At 51.1% G+C, this 18,867-nt stretch overlaps 1 protein-coding gene across 1 annotated transcript in view; it reads left to right on the forward strand.

The window, feature by feature from the left end:
- LOC141371586 (rho guanine nucleotide exchange factor 7-like) overlaps positions 1 to 15,952 on the forward strand; it is a 52,205-nt gene extending 36,253 nt beyond the window's left edge. The window contains exons 3-4 of the mRNA XM_073887442.1: positions 1,003 to 1,067; positions 15,881 to 15,952. Coding sequence (XP_073743543.1) covers positions 1,003 to 1,005 — 3 coding nt within the window. The 3' untranslated portion in view covers positions 1,006 to 1,067; positions 15,881 to 15,952. The remainder of the gene's footprint in view (positions 1 to 1,002; positions 1,068 to 15,880) is intronic.
- The last annotated feature ends 2,915 nt before the right edge of the window (positions 15,953 to 18,867 follow it).

The raw sequence follows: 18,867 nt of genomic DNA on the forward strand, positions 1-18,867 counted from the left end.
GTCTGGTCTCCCTCGGCAGGACGCCCCCCGCCCCCAACACCCCTGTTCACACCTTTCTGTCTGGTCAGTCCTTAAGGGTTCGTTTTATTCGTCTCAGGGCCTTGCTTCACTGAACTACTTGTAGCTGAAGTGCAGCTGGACAAGTAGCCTTTCTTCTTCCTGAAGAAGGTGGGGCTGATCCTGATGAGTGGGTGCTGGTCCTGCCTCTTCTTGGCCTGCTGGCTGCTGGCGGGGCCCGCTGGGGGAGGCCGGCTGGGGGCCCGGAGGTTCTGCTCTCCTGGGAAGCTCTTAAGTGTATTTACCACCAGGGAGTTTTAGAATCAGGACTGGGGCCTGGTCTGAAAGCCGAATTTGCCGAGGGTAGCTCTGCCATGAGGAACGGTGAGGGTGTCCTGCAGACGGCAGCACCGAAGCTCCGTGCAGTGTCCAGACCGTTCTCCGCCTCTCCCTGTACAGAGACGGGAAGTTTCCTCAGGCCCCCCTCCCCGCTGTGGAGACCCTAGGAGGGTCTAGGGAGGGGTGGGCATGTGTATGTTGAAGAAACTCTCTTGTTCCCTAACCTGGAAGGGGTCCAGGTTCTTTGTCGTGTTGCAAACCGGCCCTAGCCCTTTGGTGGTTTTGGGAACAGGTAGAGGCATCTGGTGGAGATGAGATGGCTTGGGTGTGCCTTCCGCCCACGTGTGGCGTGCAGGCAGAGCCGTGCTCGCTGAGGAGGAGGGCGGGCCTGCGGTGTGCTTGCAGCTGTCCCTGTCGGGGCTGCTGCTGGGAGGGGGGGCTTGTCTGGGCTAGCTCGGCTGACCGCACACCTGTCCGCGGTGTCGCTGGGAAGGCTTCTCCGAGCCTCAGATGCATCCTCACTGGCCTAGACCCCTGGGAAACATGCATTCTCCTGAATAATACTAGGTTACATGTGTATTTTTTGCTTTGCAGTTGAATAGGATGGCCAGTGTTGGTCAATTGGTGGGAAAATGTTTCATCGAGGGTCTGTTTCTTATTTTTCAGTAAGGCCTTGTGAAAAAACATCAGTCAGGACCGATGAGTGGGAGCAACATGAATCTGGAGCTCAGGCATGTATGGTCTGAAGAATCCCGAGAGATTTCTCTGCCCAGAGAAGATGCTATTCGCTTAGGGTGGTGCCTTCTGACCTCTTCTCCTTTCTCCCACCTTGTTTGAGACGCTCTGAACGTCTTAGTCCTCACTGCTCTACTTCTGTTTTAAAAACAGACAAAATCCCTGTTGGCCTTCTGGGGTGGGGGGACCCTCTCTTCCTGACAGGTAGTTGCCCTGAAGCGGGTTGTGTCCCTGAGGAGCTCCCTTAGGTCCTGGGAACCAGCGAGAGGCTCAGTTCCCAGGGAGTGATGACAAAGCAAAACCAAACCCGAGGCCTCTCAGAACACATTTAGGTATGAAATTTGTCTTTAGTATGTTTTTTTAAAAAATAATTTTCTAGCCGGAATATGTATTTCCAACCTACTTGATATTAGTGTGTGCTGAGTGTGTTCTCGGGTGGTTGAGAGACGCTCCCTGGTCTGTCCTTGACGTGGCAAAGGCGGAACTTGCTGTGGTATTAGCGTTTCCCGCCTTCTTGAGGCTGAGGGCGTGCGTCCCCTTTCGTTCAGGGAGGACTAGCAGGTTAGAATGGGTAGTGTCCACTTGGGGTGCAGAGTGTGGAGCTTTAACATACGGATTCCAGGGTTCCCCTGGAGAGTTTGACTTGGTTAGTGTGAGTCCCTCAAATTCGAGTTTGGTGAGGTCGGGAGAGATCTGGCTGGGAGAGGGGACTGTGGTGATTTTGCTTGTGCTTGGAGGAGACCCAGGGGTCCTGCCCAGCTTCGGATGGGCGGGGCGGGAAGTGCACTTTCTTCTGAATTTCTCCTTGCAGGGCCCGGCCAGCCAAGCGCTTGGGGTGGGGGTGGGGGTGGGGGGAGGCAGCCATGGGGACCCTGCAGTGATGCGGGGCCTGTTGGGATTGTTCCTTTTGAGTCCTTGTGTGGATGGTGAGGGAATGCTTTTATTTTCTACTTAAAAGATTCTGGGGGTAGTTGGGGGTCCTCAGATGAACCTCCTAACCTATCCCCTGCCCTTTTCTTGGAAAAACTGAAGCTGACAGTGTGGAAGACTGGTGCCTTGACTCAGTTTACCATCTAGACACTTTGCCCCTTGGCTCTGAGTATTTAGGTACTTTTATTTTGGTAGTCATTTAAAGTGTGTAGTAGACCTCAAGATACTTGCCTCTGAATACTACCTAGCATGTCCATCTTTAAAATGAGAACCTTCTCCTTTAGTTTCCAGAACAGTCCTTCCACCTTTATCATTTATTAGGACTTTGAAATTTTTGAAGAGGCCGGGGTGGTTATCCTGTTAAGTGCTCCATGGTCTGGGTGGGACCTGGTTCAGGTTAAACATTTTAGGTAAGAATTCTACACGAGTGGTGATCTGTATTTCCATGGGTCCTACTGGGAAGTGCTTAATGTGGACCCTTCATACTGCTGGGGCTAAGTTCTGTCACTTGGCTAAGGGGACACTTGCCGGGTCTCTGCACCCTAAAGGTGCCCTTTGCCTTTGTACTTAGTCTGTGATCTGTGGGTGGTGCTGCAGAGCCTTTCACCGAATGCTCTTAGCATCCCGTGGTGACCCTTCCTGAATTAAGTACTACCGTGGTGGCAGCCAGGTGGTCCTGGGCCTTTTGGCATGCGCTGCCTTTGGGACATCAGGTTCTGGTCAGGAGCATTGAGGGTGGTGGTTGGCATCTAAGACAGTTGTGTGTATTTTGGTCTGTGGAAGAGATTATCTCTGCTTTCAAGAATCTAAAGATGATACAGTATCATTTGTGGATTTAGCCATTCACTTCTCAGCTCGGTATTACCTTTGTGCAGGCTTTCCATCCAGCTAGCCACTATCAGTCCCTGTTTCCTACTCATGCCATGAGCTGCATTTTATCCATGTGGACTTCAGGAGTGAATGGGAAAGTTAATTGAAAAGGGAGAAACAAATACAGAGAAGACATAGTGTGTATGAGGAGGAATGTTAGAAATGCAGAGAGGTAGAAATAAGTGTTTAAAACTGCCTATCAGCAGCTCCATGGTAATGGTGACTGTTTGCTGAGTGGCTGCTAAGTGCCAGGACAGCCACAGCAGGATAGCCCTTGCACATGGAGGGGAAACCGAGCTGGATGGAGGGTCAGCAAGGTGCCCCACGGCTCATGTTTCCTCGGTGGTGGAGCTGGTATTTGAATCCAGATTTAGAGAGAGGCCAGAACTTCTAAGTTGAGAATTCCTGGTCACCTGAAACCAGGGAACGATGCAGGTGCAGGTGGTGGGTGCTCTATGCACGGGATGGTGAGGGGCCCTTCACGGAGACGTGTGAGGCAGTCTGCTTCTTAACCGCCTTCAGCTGGAGATGACCAGGCTGCACCGCGCAGCTGGGGGGCAGGATTGATGTGCGATTTAGTAAGTTCAATCGCACAGTTTTAGCGTTCTGCATATCCTCCCATCATGTTTGGTATGATGTGTAACTCAGTGTAGTGAGGGATTTATAACCTGGAAAAGACTTAGAACCAGCAGACCATTAGCAACTTTATTTAATGCTTGAATAAATGCCATTCTTGTTGGCATTTGCTAATTGTTTCTCAGTGGGGAGTTTATTAAATTGGCTATAATGTAAAACTTTTTTTTTTGGTCATTGTCAGGAGTTTAAAAAACATTAGGGACTGAGACAAGGCCACTTAGGGGATGGGAAGCGTGTGTAGTGGGTCTCACATTGTCCCAACTTTGATATCTCTGCCAAGAGAAGACCTGGAAACTTACGTTCTTCTAAGATGAAACTTAACATGTTCAGGATGTCTTTCAGCATCTTGTTGGGGTTGCAGTGTAGAACTAGCCCCCGAAGAGAGTAGAGGGCAAGCCCTGTTGCTGGGGGTGTTCCTAGGGAGACTGCTATCCCGTTTAGGTAGAAGGAGATCCTTTGACCATTTATTGGATAGAATGGGTTCAAAGAAATTGAAGAGCAGGTTTGAATTTCATTGCAAGTGGAGAATGGGGACGTGTTTCTTCAGGTGATAATTAGTGTGTACACAGTTGATGAGGATGTTCTTGAGCTCTGCTTTGCCCTGAGGGGCGCACATGTGCATGGCATGCTTCTCTGCAGCCTCAGGAGCCTTGTGAAGCAAGTAAAGTGGATATGTCCACCTGGGATACAGGGCAGAGGCTGTAAGTCTTGTAAGAGGGGCAGCCGCATGAGGCTGGGATGTAGAGGGAGACCCTTCAGATGGCCAGGCTTGAGAAGGTGAGCAGGCAGAGACCTGGGTGGATAAAGCCTGCCGCAGCTTCCTGGCTGGCCTTGGTTGAGTTGAACCAGTGAGACATCCTGGATTTGATGAACTGTCCTAAAGAGGAATTAAGAGAGATCAGAATTGTGGCATTCTGGGTCTTCCTTTCTTGGGGTATGTGATAACCTTGAACTTGGACAAGTTTTAGTTGGAGATTTTAATAGGCAGGGAAGGGTGCTCAGTCTAGACAGGTGCCCAAGCATTCTAGAACACATTGAGAATGGAGACCAGTAGATAAGAGTGTTCCAGGGAGGGAGTGCGCTGGCAGGCACATTGTCGTCCTGCTCTGTCGTTATGCTCATGTGAGCCGCCTTGGTACTTCTCTTGAGATCATCCTTATCTGAACATCTGTCTGGATGTTTTGATGGCGTCTGTTCAAGTCTCATGTCAAGCACCAACTGCTCTGTCTTTGCTGACCACTTAAAATTTCTCTTACCGGGTGGAAGTTCTGTTTGCATAGCACTGAGCAGTTTATTTTTTATATTTTTAAAGATTTTATTTATTTGACAGAGACACAGCAAGAGAAGGAACGCAAGCAAGGGGAGTGAGAGAGGGAAGAAGCAGGCTTCCCGCGGACCAGGGAGCCCGATGCGGGGCTCGATCCCAGGACCCTGGGATCATGACCTGAGCCGAAGGCAGACGCTTAACCGACTGAGCCACCCAGGCGCCCCTAGCACCGAGCAGTTTAGAGAGTACTTTGTCATTTGTCGTTGTAATAGCTGATTGTCCTGAAGCCCTTTGGATTTTCACCTAAAAGTCGTCTTCTGATCCAGTTCCTCCTCTGTCCCACTGGGGCTCCCTTCCTTTGGGTCCTCAAAAAAGGGAAGGATTTAGTATGCTTGCTCTTCCTCCTGGCTCCTTGCAATAGCTCTGTATCCCGGTTTTCACTAATTGTGTTGTCTGGTGATTAATTTTTCAGTACTTTTAAAAATGTAAATTTATCATCTTAGAGCCCACTCCTGTGCGTGACTCCACAGGACCTGAGGGGCAGGATGGAGAGAGGGGTACTTTGTTATAGCCGTGTGTGGTGGGATTGGCCATGGTCCCCCTTGGTGTTCAGTGGGCAGGGTTAGTGTCTAGAACTTTCCTGTCTGCTGCACTGCCCCTTTCCTGGTGCTCTGGCCAGAGAAGGCAAGCTTTTCTTGGGGCTGTTTTTTATACTCTTTGGCGCATCTGGGCTTGGGGCTTTTTGAAGTAAAACAAATCCCACAAAACCCAGACAACCCACTGCCATGTTTCTTGGGCCCCGAAGAAAGCCAGTCTGCTTCCCTCCAGCTCTGAGTTATCTTAACATTTCTTTTGTATGTAGTGCCCAGGGCTTTTAGCTGTACCTTGCTGGAGGAGTAGGGCAGTGTGTTTCATCTCCTTAGTGTTGTCTGTCTGTGGGTTCCTGTTCCTGTCCGTGGATAAAGGGCCCATAGCTGACATGAATGTGCAGCTGTGTAGCTGAGAGAGCGACAGGCCCAGAATGGCTTCACTGCAGGGCTGAGGCTCGGAGCAGGTGGGAGAAATCTCGGGGGAAGGGTCTGGATGCCCTCCATGAGCAGGTAGAGGGATGCCTCTGTGTACCCCAGGTGTCCTATCTCCAGCTCGGGGTGATCTGGGCTTGAAATTGGTGCTGGAGCTCTTAGGGTATTTCATTTTGGGTAGAACTGCCTCCTTTTTCCTCTTCTGTGTCTGTTATGTGGGTCAAGTAGCACCTGGAGCTAGTCATTTGTTAGGGACCCAGGGTAGGCAGCTGGCTCTCCTTACTGGGGTCTTTCCTTCTAGCAGCTGCTGGAGGAAGGGGCTACTTTCCTGTCCTGATGCTGCTGCACTGGCTGAGGTGCTCGGGGGAGGGGGGGGTGCTTTCAAGTGTTGATTGGAACACCTGACCTTCAGGAGCCCATCTACTTCCTGCTCTCAAGAATCCCCTGAAGCCTTCTCTAGATTGCGTATGGCCTTTAGCCATATAGCCGACAGCACTGTGATAGATTCCTTTATTACTTAAAGCCTCTTCTGTCATTTTGGTGGATTTACCATCTCTTGAGACCTTTCTCAAAGTTTGAGTTTTGTAACTATTGGCTCTAAGTTTTTAATGCAGTGTACTCATTACCTTTGTGGCTCTAAAGTTTGCACCTAACTTATTTTAAGCTCTAGGAGGTCGTGCATCTGCCCAGACCCCTGTTTGGCAACTGGTGGAGGGCTGTACTTTGCAGGCCTGTCTCCTTGGCGCTGGCGGGCAGGTTAGGGGCCTGGCGTAGGATTGGTGGGGTGCCGCGTCCGTGCAGTGTGTCTGAGACCACTGCCCCTTCCCACTGCGCTGCTTGCTGTGGACCTGCACACATGCATGCACGCCGCCGAGGAAAAATGCGGTGACTGATCTGCCTCCCGTCTTTGTTCTCCTGGGACCTTTGTCACCCAGTCTCTTGGAGCCTGGGAGCCTTGTTTTCTTCCTTCGTAAAACGAAGTTGTCATGAGGTCTTCACAGCACCCAGGGGCCTCCCTGCCTGGAGGTGCTTCAGCCTCTCTGGTGGTTTCTGCTTGTGACCATTGCTCCTCCATGGAGGGTGAAGACTGATCAGTGCTTTCATTGTGCTGGTTATCTTCCTGCCCTCCTTAGGATTTTGTCACCCCCTCTCTCACTGCCCCCCTTCCTGAAAACTCCCTAAAAGATGTGTCTGGGGTTTCTTTTTACATGGGTGGTCCCTGTCCTTTTTCATGGTTGGGTGTTGATACAGTGGAAACCACAAAATCAAATATGCTGTAATTCTCATTTTAAAATGAAAAATCATTTGGGGGCATGTTGGGTGACCGCGGTATGTATTGATAGAATCCATCGTCAAACTTAATTTTATCCCTGGAGTGTAGGAGTAGGCAGAATTAAGAACAAAACCTACAGAAGCCAAGGAGGCAAAATCCCTGCTGCGTCCTGTTCTTCACATATCCCCATCAGTACGGACCATTTGCATTACACTTAAATAGCATGACTTAAAGATTCTTCTCTACTCATCTCATCACAAAATCAGATTCCTTTTGACAATGTGATAGGACAAAACTGTATTTTTAAACTTTGCGAACCACACTCCAGAACTGTGCCAAAAGTAAGTTTCTTGCATCACAAAAATAGCTTTCTCAGAAACGCCCTGCAGGAGCCGACTCGGTGTGTTGAACATGCTTGGCCAGCCGCACCTGTGGGGCTCTCTCCGCTAGCCCTGAGACTGTAGAAAGCATTTCTTTCTATTCCCTAGTGTTTTCTTCTTGGGTCTAGCCAGGGGTGTCCTCAGTCAGTGGCATCTTACAGGTGTGCGTGCCCTACTTCTTCAGGAGGGATCCTGGGCCCCAGGTGGTTGTGGGTGGTCTGTGATCAGGCTGAGTTTGAGTTGCTGCGGTTGTTGAGCCTCTGGGGAGGGTGTGGACAGTGGCCGAGGTAACCTAAAGACCACCACTGCCACGGCTTTCGGCATCCACCCCCCGGTTTGCATCTCTGCAGCCCGGGTGCTGTGTGGGGGGACCCCTCGGGTTTGTCCTCGGTCTCTGTGCCGCTGTGCCTCTGTGGCTCTGGGTTTGGGACATGTGACTCCAGGCCAGCCACATGCCGCTCAGATGGCAGGCTTGTTGGCTGTGGCCTGGGGCTGCTTTCCCTCACCAGGAAGAATGTTCCCGAATCTGCAGCCCACACTGAGGGAAGGAGACTGAAAAGATGGCCCCAAGCTTCCGGTTTCTGAGCTGCGGCTCTTACTTTCTTGACTTGTTAGTTACCCTACCTGGAGCTGTTGTAAGCCAGTTGGAGTTTCACTGGCAGTTGAAAGATTTGACTGATGACATCTTTGTTATGTGAGGTATAACACGATCTATTTTGTGCTGTAAAATTTGCCTCTTTATTCTGTGGAAGATAGTTCTGATTTTCAGTACTAGTACTTGCATGAATTCGGAAGCCCACCAGTGTGGGGGTGGGAGAGCCTTGCAGGTCTTACTAAATTGGTGACCTTATTAAGGGAACCCTGTCCCCTACTTTGTCAGGGGTGTCCTCACCCTGACCGGATGGCCGTTAGAGCTGACCTGTCTGGTTAGAAGGTGTGGATGTGGAGAGAGAGGTCGCGCACAAGGGTAGGACTCCCGTGGTGGGTGGATGCGCTGCTGGTGTCCAGCACTGTTCTCCCTCCTGGAGGCGGGGCCGCTCTGGGGCCTCCTCACGAACGGTGCGGCTGTGCGGGTGTGCACTTGGGCAGTCCCTGAGTCTCAGGCACCGCGGTGTCCTCTCCATTGCGTGCTTGCGTCCCTCCTCTTCCTCGGCCTCACTGCTGTGCAGACTTGAGGAGGGGCCGCCCTCCACAGCCGTGGTTTGGACGCAGCCCCAGGGATGCCTTCAGGCCGCCTCTCTGAGAGACCAGAGCTGTATTGCCCCAGTGGGGCTGCTTGGAACTCCTGATGCCCACAACCTGTAAGGGAGCTGGTTTAAGCCTTGGGGGCTGAGTGACTTGTTTGTTGTGTAGACATGATGAGTAGTAGGGCACCTAGAGGTTAACGTGGTGATGCCCTCTGGTGCCTCGTCGGGCACCTGGCCCAGGTTGTCTCTCTGTCCAGGGTGGGTGAGCAGGAACGAGCTTTCAGGCTGGCCGGCAGGTTGCTTCTCGGAGGCTGCTATAAAGCCTCTCCCTTTAGCACTGACGTGATGACCGTGTCCAGAGTTTGGGAAGGGAGGGAAACTGTGTTTCCTCTGGAATGAGTAGTACTGTGTGGGGAACAGTTGTTCCTGTTTTGAGTAACGGAGAAGTCTGTGTCTCAGCCAGCTAAGAGGTTTCAGCGTTTACTCTTTAGTGTTAACATGGCCAGACTCTGAGTGACCTAACCACTTTCCTTAATATCTTTGTTGTTTTGTTTCTCTCCCCTTCAAGAATCACTTCCGTTGGGAGAAAATGTGGCATTTGGGTGCAGAGCCAGTTCTTGCCAGATACGTTAATCAACAGCCCCTACATCTCCAAGGCTTAGAACACCAGAGGTCTTGTCTACTGGTTACGGTTAGCTGCAGATAGCGTGTTGCTATGCTCTGAGGCTCCGCTTTCTCCCAGGATCCAGGCTGATGCAAGGCCCAAACGGGAGCTGCCACCATTCTCCTTGAAAGGAAAAGACCAGGGAGGTTGGTTGAAACACCCCAAAGCCTCCTCCAGCTTCTGCTTGGGGCTGGTGTGCATCGTCCTGCTTGGAGCTGGTGCGTGTCCATGTGCTCATATCTCGTTGGCTGGAGCCCATGGGAAGGCAGGACAGTGGGTGGGGAGTGAGTGGGGGAGCGTGTTCACACGGCAGCTGCAGTGACCTTGAGTTAGACAAGAAGTTGGAAAATAGGGTGATGAATGTGACAGTTCTCGATCGGGTCAGTATCTGCTCTTAGAACTTGTGCCCTTGAAACCTATCTATTTTATAACAGTATTCTGTTGGTTAAGGCTTTCCTGAAAACCATGGTGGCTCCTTCTCCTAAAACAGCCCTCCTGTATCTAGGTCGAGGTTTATGCATTTGGGTGCGCTCGCAGGTACACACAGGGGTCACCCTCCTGGCACTGCCCTGCCACATGGATGCTGGTGACGCTTGGTTGACCTGTGTGCCACAACTCCATCTTCCCGTACGGTGAGCCTTCCTGATTTCTGGTGTTAGTTCAGGAGCTAAACTGGATATTAAGTATGACCAGATAAATAAGGAATAGGTCAAAGTAGAATATTTTTAGAGGACTAGCAAAAGTTAAGGCTGGGAAGGTGAATCTGGGCCAGATATTCAGGTCTTTGACAGCCTGTGTTGACCCTTCTGGTGATGATCACTGACAGTATTTTTGGGGGTGAGGGGTCAGGGTGGCAGGTGCTCTGAGGAGCTGGTTTCTCTGGGCCTCTGCCAGGCAGATCTGGGAGGGACGCTGGGCAGGTGGCCTCTTGGGCCAGATGGCATACTCCTGACCCAGATGGCGCACCTTCTCCCTGCTGCCTTCCGCCTACAGCTGAGTGTCCCCACATCTGAGAGCACACATGGTTTTCCCCCTCTTCCCGAGGCCCTTCTGCTCTCTGGTGGCAGGTGCTGCTGACCCAGAGCTGGCAGCGTCGGCCTATTCTGCGGGCAGGCTGCAGCTCATGCGGGCGCGCTCATGTGCTGTCCTGCCTTGCCCTTCGTCCTGGTTTGGATTGGGGGGCCATCTAGCCTGGTTTGTCTGTGGCGGTCCTGCTTTACGTCTGCTCTCATGGACTGGCTTCTGATCGAGCCCCTGTTAACCTCCGAGCGACGCGGCGTGGCCGGCGACTGTGTGCTGCCGCGACCGCCGCGCCCAGCGGGCTTGTGCTCCGCCTCTGCTCCGCCGCATGTCTTGTCCGTGCTGCTTTGTTCAGAGCCCTTTGCATCAGTCTCCCCTTTCTTTCCAGGTTCTCTCCAAATTGTACCTTGTTCGGGGACATCCAGGGCTGGCCAGTGTTGGTAGAGAAACAACCTGGAGCCTTCGTTGGTGGCTTTTGGTGTCAGCTGGCTTAGTGATGTGCTCTTTTGTTGAGGAAGCTAAGTTTAATCCCTCTGTGGGCTCCCCCAGCGGAGGTAGGGGTTTGGTCTGCGAGAGGAGCTGGAGGACACAGCCGCATCCATGCCGAGAGCCCGTCTCTGCCCTGCCCTCACTGCTTGGTCAGGAGGTGTCCCTGGAGGTGTCCACTGTCCCTGATGTCCTCTGCTGCCCGCCTATCCACCTGGGGGCGTTTGGCTAAGCCCAGGGGGGAAAGTATTATACATTTAGGAAGATTGTGGCAGTGCCCTGCTTTGATTGAATTGAATATGTTCTTGGCTAGTATCTTTCTGGTATTTGGCATCTTTCCCCTGATAAAGGAAGTCGCTAGTTTTGGGATGATTCTGTCATGCCTGTACGTGCATGTTTCTCTTCAGACCTCTCTGCCTGTAATTGTACGTGTGCAATACACTTTCATCAACTTGAATTTCGGAACATTTTATCTTAATTTTATCTTAATCTCCTGCTTTTTTTTGGTGGAGAAAGCCACAGTCTTCGTTCCTTGGTGCGGTACTTGTTGGTAGATTTGTGGTCCTATCAGAGCTCATTCCGGAGGCTACAGCCGTAAGGGAACCCCATGTTCCTTGGGGCGTGTAGCAGATCCTGAGTTGGGGGCCCGCCATGATGTGGGGGAGTGCTGTGTATAGCTGGCCTGCAGCTGCTGCCTCCACTGCGCCGGTTCCAGGGCAGGGACGGCTGGCCCTCTTCGGGCTGCAGACTGTGTCGGCGGGTTCCTAGCAGCCCCTTCTGGGCTGGGGAGGCGAGACCCCCAGCCCGAGAGTCTCAGATTTAATATCCTTTCCCTCCTGTTGCAAGGAGGTCTGTCTCCCCAGTCAGGACCTTTAGCAGGGTGGCGGCCTCGGGGCGCCGCACCCCCCTGCTTCTGGCAGCGGCAGTCTGCTCTGCAGGAGCCCCACTCACCGCAGCTGCCCTTGAGGCTCGCGCTGCCGACACTTCGCCCTTTGATCCCTGTGCTGCTTGGATTTTGTGATTGTTTCCCACTTTGTTAAAAATGGGCTGGGGTGGGTCTGCCTGGATTCCCACCCTGAGAGTTAATTGTGTGAAAAGGCTTTGAACAGTTGAATGTTGGGCAGACAGCGCAGGGAGTGATCGTTTTGTGGAAGCATCCGCAAATAGCGGTGGCTGTTCGGTGACAGTGAGGGTCCCCTGGCAGCAGGTGCAGCTCGCCCCAGCTGTGAGCAGACCCGAGCGCAGGCTGGGGGGCCATTCTTCCTCTTCCGTGCTGGTGTATTTCCCTCCAGGAGCCTTGGGGTGCTACGGTGTCCACACTGTCAAGGTGGAAAGGTGTGAGCAAGAGGGCTGGCTAGTCTGTCAGAGGCAGCAGCTTCAGGGGTGGGAATTCTGGATGGGAACCCAAGTACTTTGATGGGGTTGGGTCCTCTCCTGTGGGAGCCGGGAGCTGGGAGCTGGCTGGTGCAGAGCAGTGGAGGGCGGGGCCAGAGGGTGCATGGGGGCGCTGCGTGCTGCGTGCGGTGTGGACGCCTGCACTCCCTTTTCTGCCTGGTCTGTGAGGTCTCTGCTCCAGAGCACCCCAAGTTATCGAGGATGCTTTTTTCTTGGTAGCTGTGTTTTAGAAAACAATTTTCTTTGGTAAATGTAGTTACTGATACGTCACTTTTACAGGAAACCACAGGCTTGGTGTGCAGGATTCAGAGTTTTTAAATCTCGTACATTCTCCAACATACGAGACATTTGCATGTTGCTGCTTCCTGTCCTTGTCATCGCCAGCGTATGTTCTTCCTTCCCATGCAAAGGACGAGGAACCGGAGGTGCTGAGGGCTTCCGTGCCTCCTGTAAACGGAGGCTCTACCAGGCAGGGGGCAACCTTCCAACTGGGAAGGGCAGGGAGCTCCCCTTGGTTAGTGCGTACGGAGGTGCTGTGGAGAGCACTTTGTGCCTCACTTGCAACTCTGTTCCCTTCTGTCCGCCTTTCCCTGTGGTTTGTGTTTGCTCTGTGTCACTCTTGTGTTTCTTTTGACATTAAATTTACTGATATTTTTAAAAAAATATTATTTTGGGGGGAAACTGGTAGGAAAATTTTACTTTGAGAATATTGGATTCTGCTATACATTTAATTCACTTAAATGTGAAAGTGAGGGTGAGTTTTTGGCAATATGCTTTTCCAAGATCTCTGGGGTACTGAGTGTTCCCTCCTTACTGTCTGTGTGGTGATGGGGGTGAGCCTGCCTGGGGAGAAGATTCACACCTTCCTTGTCTCTCCAGGCCATGTTTCTCCCACTGGCTGCATGGAATTGCCTGGGGACTGTTCACATTTTGATGGGCAGTTAGTTGCTCCTTGGAGATGCCGATTTAATTGGTCTGGGGTTTGGCTTGAGTATCTTGGTTTTCTAAATTCCTGGAGATCCTACCATGCGGCCTCCCCTGAGACCACTGTTCCCAGTGCCACTTGAGGAAAGGCGGACCTTGGGGTTTGCTTCCTTCCCTCCTGCTGGCTCGTGACCCCAGCCAGGGTGGACGGGGGCTGCTCTCTGGGCAACACGGTTCGGCCACGAGGGTGGAGCGGGCGTGCTCGGCACTGGGTGTCCCTGGACAATTTAGTGTGCTGAGTGTCCTGCTCCTACAAGTGGGCTGACTTTTGCTGAGATCTTCCTGTAAGAGTCGTCGTGAGACTTTGCTCTTGTTCCCATAGGACAAACTATATACTTGAAGATTTTTCTGATTTTGGTTTTTGTTGAATAGATTCCTGATTCAGGAAATAGTTCGCTGTCTCTTTCTAGAGAAGGGTTTTAGTCAGAACATCTCACTGATCCAGAAGTGTGTCTTTCGTCAGTGGCAAGCGTTTGTCTCCTCTCATTGTGTAGTTTCCTGTTAAGAAATGTGGTGCATATGTGAATTCACTGAAGTTCTGATGTCACATTGAAGCCCATTGGCAGGCAGCTTCAGCCAACCAGACACTTCCTGGTATCCAAGTAAGAAAGATATATAATTCTGGAATAACAGGAAACTTCAGTTTTCAACATCCTGTTTTTCTGGGTTTTGTGACTTGCTGCTGCCTCACCACAATGAAGGTTAGTAGACTTTTTATATAGAATTCTTCTCATAGAATGCCACACGTTTAATTTTTCTATCTCTAAAATGAGAACTTTAGAGCTGAAAGACCTGCAGATTAGCTGCTCCTGCATTTCACAAGTGAGGGAATATTCATATTCTACATATAAGGAAGTGGGGGCCTATTGAGGTTAATACTAATACTCTTAATTCTCTAAAAAAAACAAAAAAAAAACCCCCAAAAAATTAACATTAAAAAATGAAGGTGGATGTGTCAGCCTAGATTGCGCTTTCATTTCACTTGGAATTTCTTAAATATCACAACAAATGAATTACATTCTATGTTGTAGGAGCTGGTTCTAAAGACGCTCTGTTCTGAGGGATACCTTTTACAGGAAGGATCTGGCATGAAATCCGCTGTGAGAGAAATGGCATCGGGACCTGTACAGAATGCGTCGATGCAGCCACACTTAACGCTAGGGCTCTGTTCAATTTCTTTCAGCGTTTAGAAAGGCAGGCTGTGTGTTCAGCTCCTCCCTTGACTCCATGATTTGATGGCCTCCTTTCTTGAAGTTTTTCAGTTTTCGGTTTTTCTTCTGGTTGCCCATGTTTAACTCGACCTCACGATTTTTACTCCTTTCAGAAATTAAATGCAAAGACTATTAACTGAAGACTTTTTGAGGGAGGCAGCAGTTAGATTTGGAATGGCTCCTCTTAGCGGCTCTTGACGTAGATGTCCCTTAGTGACATTTAGCAGCACAGGGTGAATGGGTGGATTGATTGGTACATTTTTCCATTCAGCAAGCATTAGAGTTTTTACTGTGTGCTGGCCGTTTTGATAGATATTAGGTGTTGTAAAATCTGGTTTATAGATTTTCCAGTGTAGGGCGGCATCCGCTCGTGGAACATAAAGTTGTCATTGTCATGAGGGTACTGGGAGAGCCTGGTTAGGGCACCTCACCAAGTGTGGTGGGGAAGCGTGGCCGGGAGAAGTCCTGTGAGAAAGAGTTGAGGGATGGGTGGCGGGAGGCAGGAAGAAGAGGGGGTGCCCGGCAGGATGTGCGAGGTGGAGGAAGAGGAGGTGGCAGGCAGCCTGGAGAGGAAGTTGGGGCCCTCCTCCTCCTGATACTCCTTCCTGGGATGACTGGTGATATTAGTGCGAGAAACTTGGAAGGCTGTTGACATGGTTTACGTTTGGGTATCTAAATACATGTTTGTTATCGACATCTCTGAAAGATATCTTTTCATCATTTTTCTGGCGCAGTTGTGGGTGATTTGACTAGAACTTTTTTGTGGAGGTTCCTTGGTGGTCAGAAGCTATATGTAGTCTTCGGGCAGTATTTGGGAGTGAGATCTGTGTGCGCTGGTGCGTGCGCACACATCGTAGAGCAGCTGTGAGGTATCCAGGCAGGCTGTTTGTGCGTATGGGTGCGAGAGCGCCAGGACCGACTCTCCCGTGTGCCTGGTCTGTAGGCGCCCGAGGTTGGAGAAGGTGCAGACTTCCATAGTCCTGGTCTCGCCTCGGGGTTTTCCACGGAGGATGGAGGTGTCCCCCCAGAGCTGTCCTCCTTCTGGAACCTGCTTCTGTTTTCCCTTCTTTGTGCGGTCAGTTCTGTGTTTCTCTTGCTGTGCTTAGCTGTGGAACGGACTGTGGCTGGGACGGGATTGCAAAGCCAGCTCAGCCCCACCGAGGGCCAGCAGCTGCAGCTCCCTAGCTGGGACGGCTCCTCCCCGGCTCGCCAAGGAGGTTTGGGGCCATGTGGGGAGTTGGCGGTTGTGAAGGTGGTCTCATGCCCTGTGTCCCGGATCAAAGCGTGCCTGAATGAGGGAACTCTGGTGGGACCCCTGCCCCTCTGCTGGAAGTTGTGTTCACTGGTCTGCTCCTTCGGGTCAGCCTGCATCTTTAGGACTTGCTCAGCGAATCCTGCCATGGTCCTCTCACTGCTGGGAGAACTTCATTTATCCTGCACCCAACGTGTAAGACCCTACTAACTTGTTTAATTTTTCCTTTCAGACATTTGATGCAAATGATTTGTATCAGGGGCAGAATTTTAACAAGGTCCTCAGTTCCTTAGTGACTCTAAACAAAGTAACAGCAGGTAAGAATTTTTTATTGAACTTGAGGGGGTGGGAAGATAAAAGGGCAAAAACATTTGCTTTTTGGTTGGCAAGGCAAAAATGAACATTATTGGATTGTAAAAATAAGCTGTCACATTACATATTCGGTTGTAATTTTTCCTGTGTTTTTTTTTTTTTTTTTTTTTTTCTTATTCTATCAGTCTTCCTCTTTGGACCTCTGGTGGATAGTAGGTATTTTCCTTTCTGTGGGCAGAAAGATGTCTAGTTGAAACCATAAGCAGAGGAGAAACGTTTTTCATGTGGGCACACTCATGGGCTGTCTTGGAGATAGAAGCACTTTCTCTGGGTTTTTATTAAGTTTATGCTGATCAAAGCTCATGTCTCGGGAGCAGATCCAGGGACTGTTTTTGAGGTGTGGTCATGACCAGGGAGGTGGCCAGTGAATTGGCCCCTGAAATAAACCCCTACCTGGGCCAGGCCTCCTGAGGGTGATGAGGATGCCCAGGCTATGTGCTTTGCAGTGTTGTGAGCCTGGGTCATCCCTCAGTGGAGGGGGCTGAATGGAGCTGAGCTCCCAGACACTGTGAGGACAGGAGAGCTTCTTTGTAGATTTCTTGGGGGGAGGCCCCGCCTGCCCCCTGAGCACTGAGAAGCTCTATCTTTAGGGAGCTGTGTGGGTCTAAAAGGATTTAGTGGCTCTTGTGTTTTAAAGTCCTTTTTCTTTTTCCATTTACCTTTATACATTTTTAGGTTCAGCTTTATGGGAACAAGTTAGACCTTGAGATCTCTTGATAAAAAACCTCAAGTGTATTTTGTGAGGGGCTCTTGTCATTTTCTTCCTGGCCCTTCAGATTGGGTGTGGGGGAACAGTCAGAACACTGTGGGCTGCAGTCCCAGCTTGGGGTGCGCAGTGCTCAGGGGCTCAGGTGCCCCTTCCTAGAACTTGTTTGCTGGGACAGCTGTCCGGGTGCCGTCTTCTGCCCACACAGAGGTGTAGGGTGGGGGGCCGGGGTTGGGGGGAGCACCACCCAGAGCCCCTGCCCCTGCCTGTCGTCCCCAGGCAGGACTTTTGATGCAGCTGTGTTTTCCCAGCTTGACTGTGTGGTTTAAAGCTGAAAATCTCCTAGGGCTTTTGAGGTGGAAGTATCTGGGGGAATTGGCTCAGTTGATAAGTTAGTACCTTACGTGAGCAAGTGTGGGGAGGTCGGTGACGATCTAAATCCAGGAGGAGGGGGAGAGACCAGGATGGAGAAGGGAAAGGGGTATAAAGATGTACATAGTTAGAATCATCCTACCACTTGAGGTTTAGCAGACAGAACTTTAGGACATTGTTATAAGGTTGTTAGTCATTGAAGCTGCCTTCTTTATCCCACACTGTAATGGAGGTAGCTTTAATGTGAACAGCCAGACTAGGAAGAGACGTGTGTGACGGTGGGCGTAATGCAGTGACGGAAACCTTAGAGCAGATCATTGGAATTGAATGGAGAAACCGAGGCAGAGCGGGCACAGTTGCATTTCTTCGCCATGTGGGTCCTGCCTGTGAGCTGCTTTAATAACCACCTGTGCCTCAGTTTTGTGGATGCGTCCTGGGACTGCTGGGGTTCTCCGTCGGACAGGGAGAGAGTAGCCGACACAGAGGCAGTCTGCCCCCAGGGCCTCCTTCTCTGGTGGCTGCTCAGGAGGGAGGAGGACCGCTGCTTGCTTGGTCTCCGGGAAGATGGGGAGGGGGGCGCCGTGGGGCAGCTTTGGTCCATGCCCTTGGGCGGGTGCTCCTCATCACGAACGTGGCCCCAATCTGACTCTCCTGGGCATGATACCGTTGTTTTTACCCCTTCTTGGGCACAAGTATTACTCCTGTACCCTTGAGAGCAGTGGACACTTAGAAGGTGTTCTTGACAAAGACCTGTTTGGAAAGCTGCAAAATAAACCTGATAAACTTGGTGCCCTTCCTTTCAGTGTTGACACTGGAAACCTCTCAGCTGGAAAGGGCTCCCCCCCTTATTTTATTTTATTCTTTTAGAGCGAGAGCGTGCCTGTGTGCAAGAGGAGAAAGGGGCAGTGGGAGAGGGGGAGAGAGAATCGCAAGCAGACTCTGCACTGTGTGTGGAGCCTGACGCAGGGCTCCGTCCCACGACCCTATGATCATGACCTGAGCAGAAATCGAGTTGGATGCCTAACTGAGCCACCCAGGTGCCCTGAGAACTTCTTGCTTTTATATTGAGCCATCTGCTCTTAAATTTTGTCCCTGAAGTCCGCATGATGGAAGTGACTCTGTCTTTTTAGATCTGACTTTTAAATGACTGAATAATAACACAGTTGCAGCTGTTGGTTCCAGGTTTGTAGGCCTTTTTGAGAAAAGCATGTTCATGTTTTCCCTTTACTTCTGTCACTTAAAGACCCTTGTGTTTTTTGGGTATATCGATGAACACTTGCCTTTTAACTGGACAGAAGACCGTGGGAAATAAGGGATGTCTTGAGACCCTTCCATTACACTAAACGGTCCCTTGAAAGGTAGAATTAGGCGAGAACAGGGGGTACGGTGTGTTGCCACTGTGGGAGGAATCCCCAGGAAATGCCCCCAAGGAGCTGGTTTTGTACTGAAGATTCCTGAGGCCTGTGCCTTGCTGCAGTAGAAAGCACTGGCGATTACTACAGCCTGAAGCAGGACCTGAGGATGGCAGCGGCCTGTTCGAGCTGCTCTGCTAGGGACTTACGACCGGGCTTGCATGGCTGTTCAAGGACTGGGTTTCCAGACACTGGTGTCTGTAGGGCCCGGTGGGCATCAGGAAGGACAGACAGAGGCCCAGGCAAGTGAGCCCCTCCCCATGTGCGCAGGCCTGCTTGGCTCTCAGGGAATGTAGCCCCAGTGGTGCCACAGCCTGTGTGCTTCAAGAACAGCTGCGGATCTGGGCTTTCCTCTGA

The sequence above is a fragment of the Callorhinus ursinus genome, unplaced genomic scaffold, assembly GCF_003265705.2.
Source record: "Callorhinus ursinus isolate GAN/ISIS: 27379988/994484 unplaced genomic scaffold, GSC_fseal_2.0 scaffold79, whole genome shotgun sequence".
NCBI classification, from domain to species: Eukaryota; Metazoa; Chordata; class Mammalia; order Carnivora; family Otariidae; genus Callorhinus; species Callorhinus ursinus.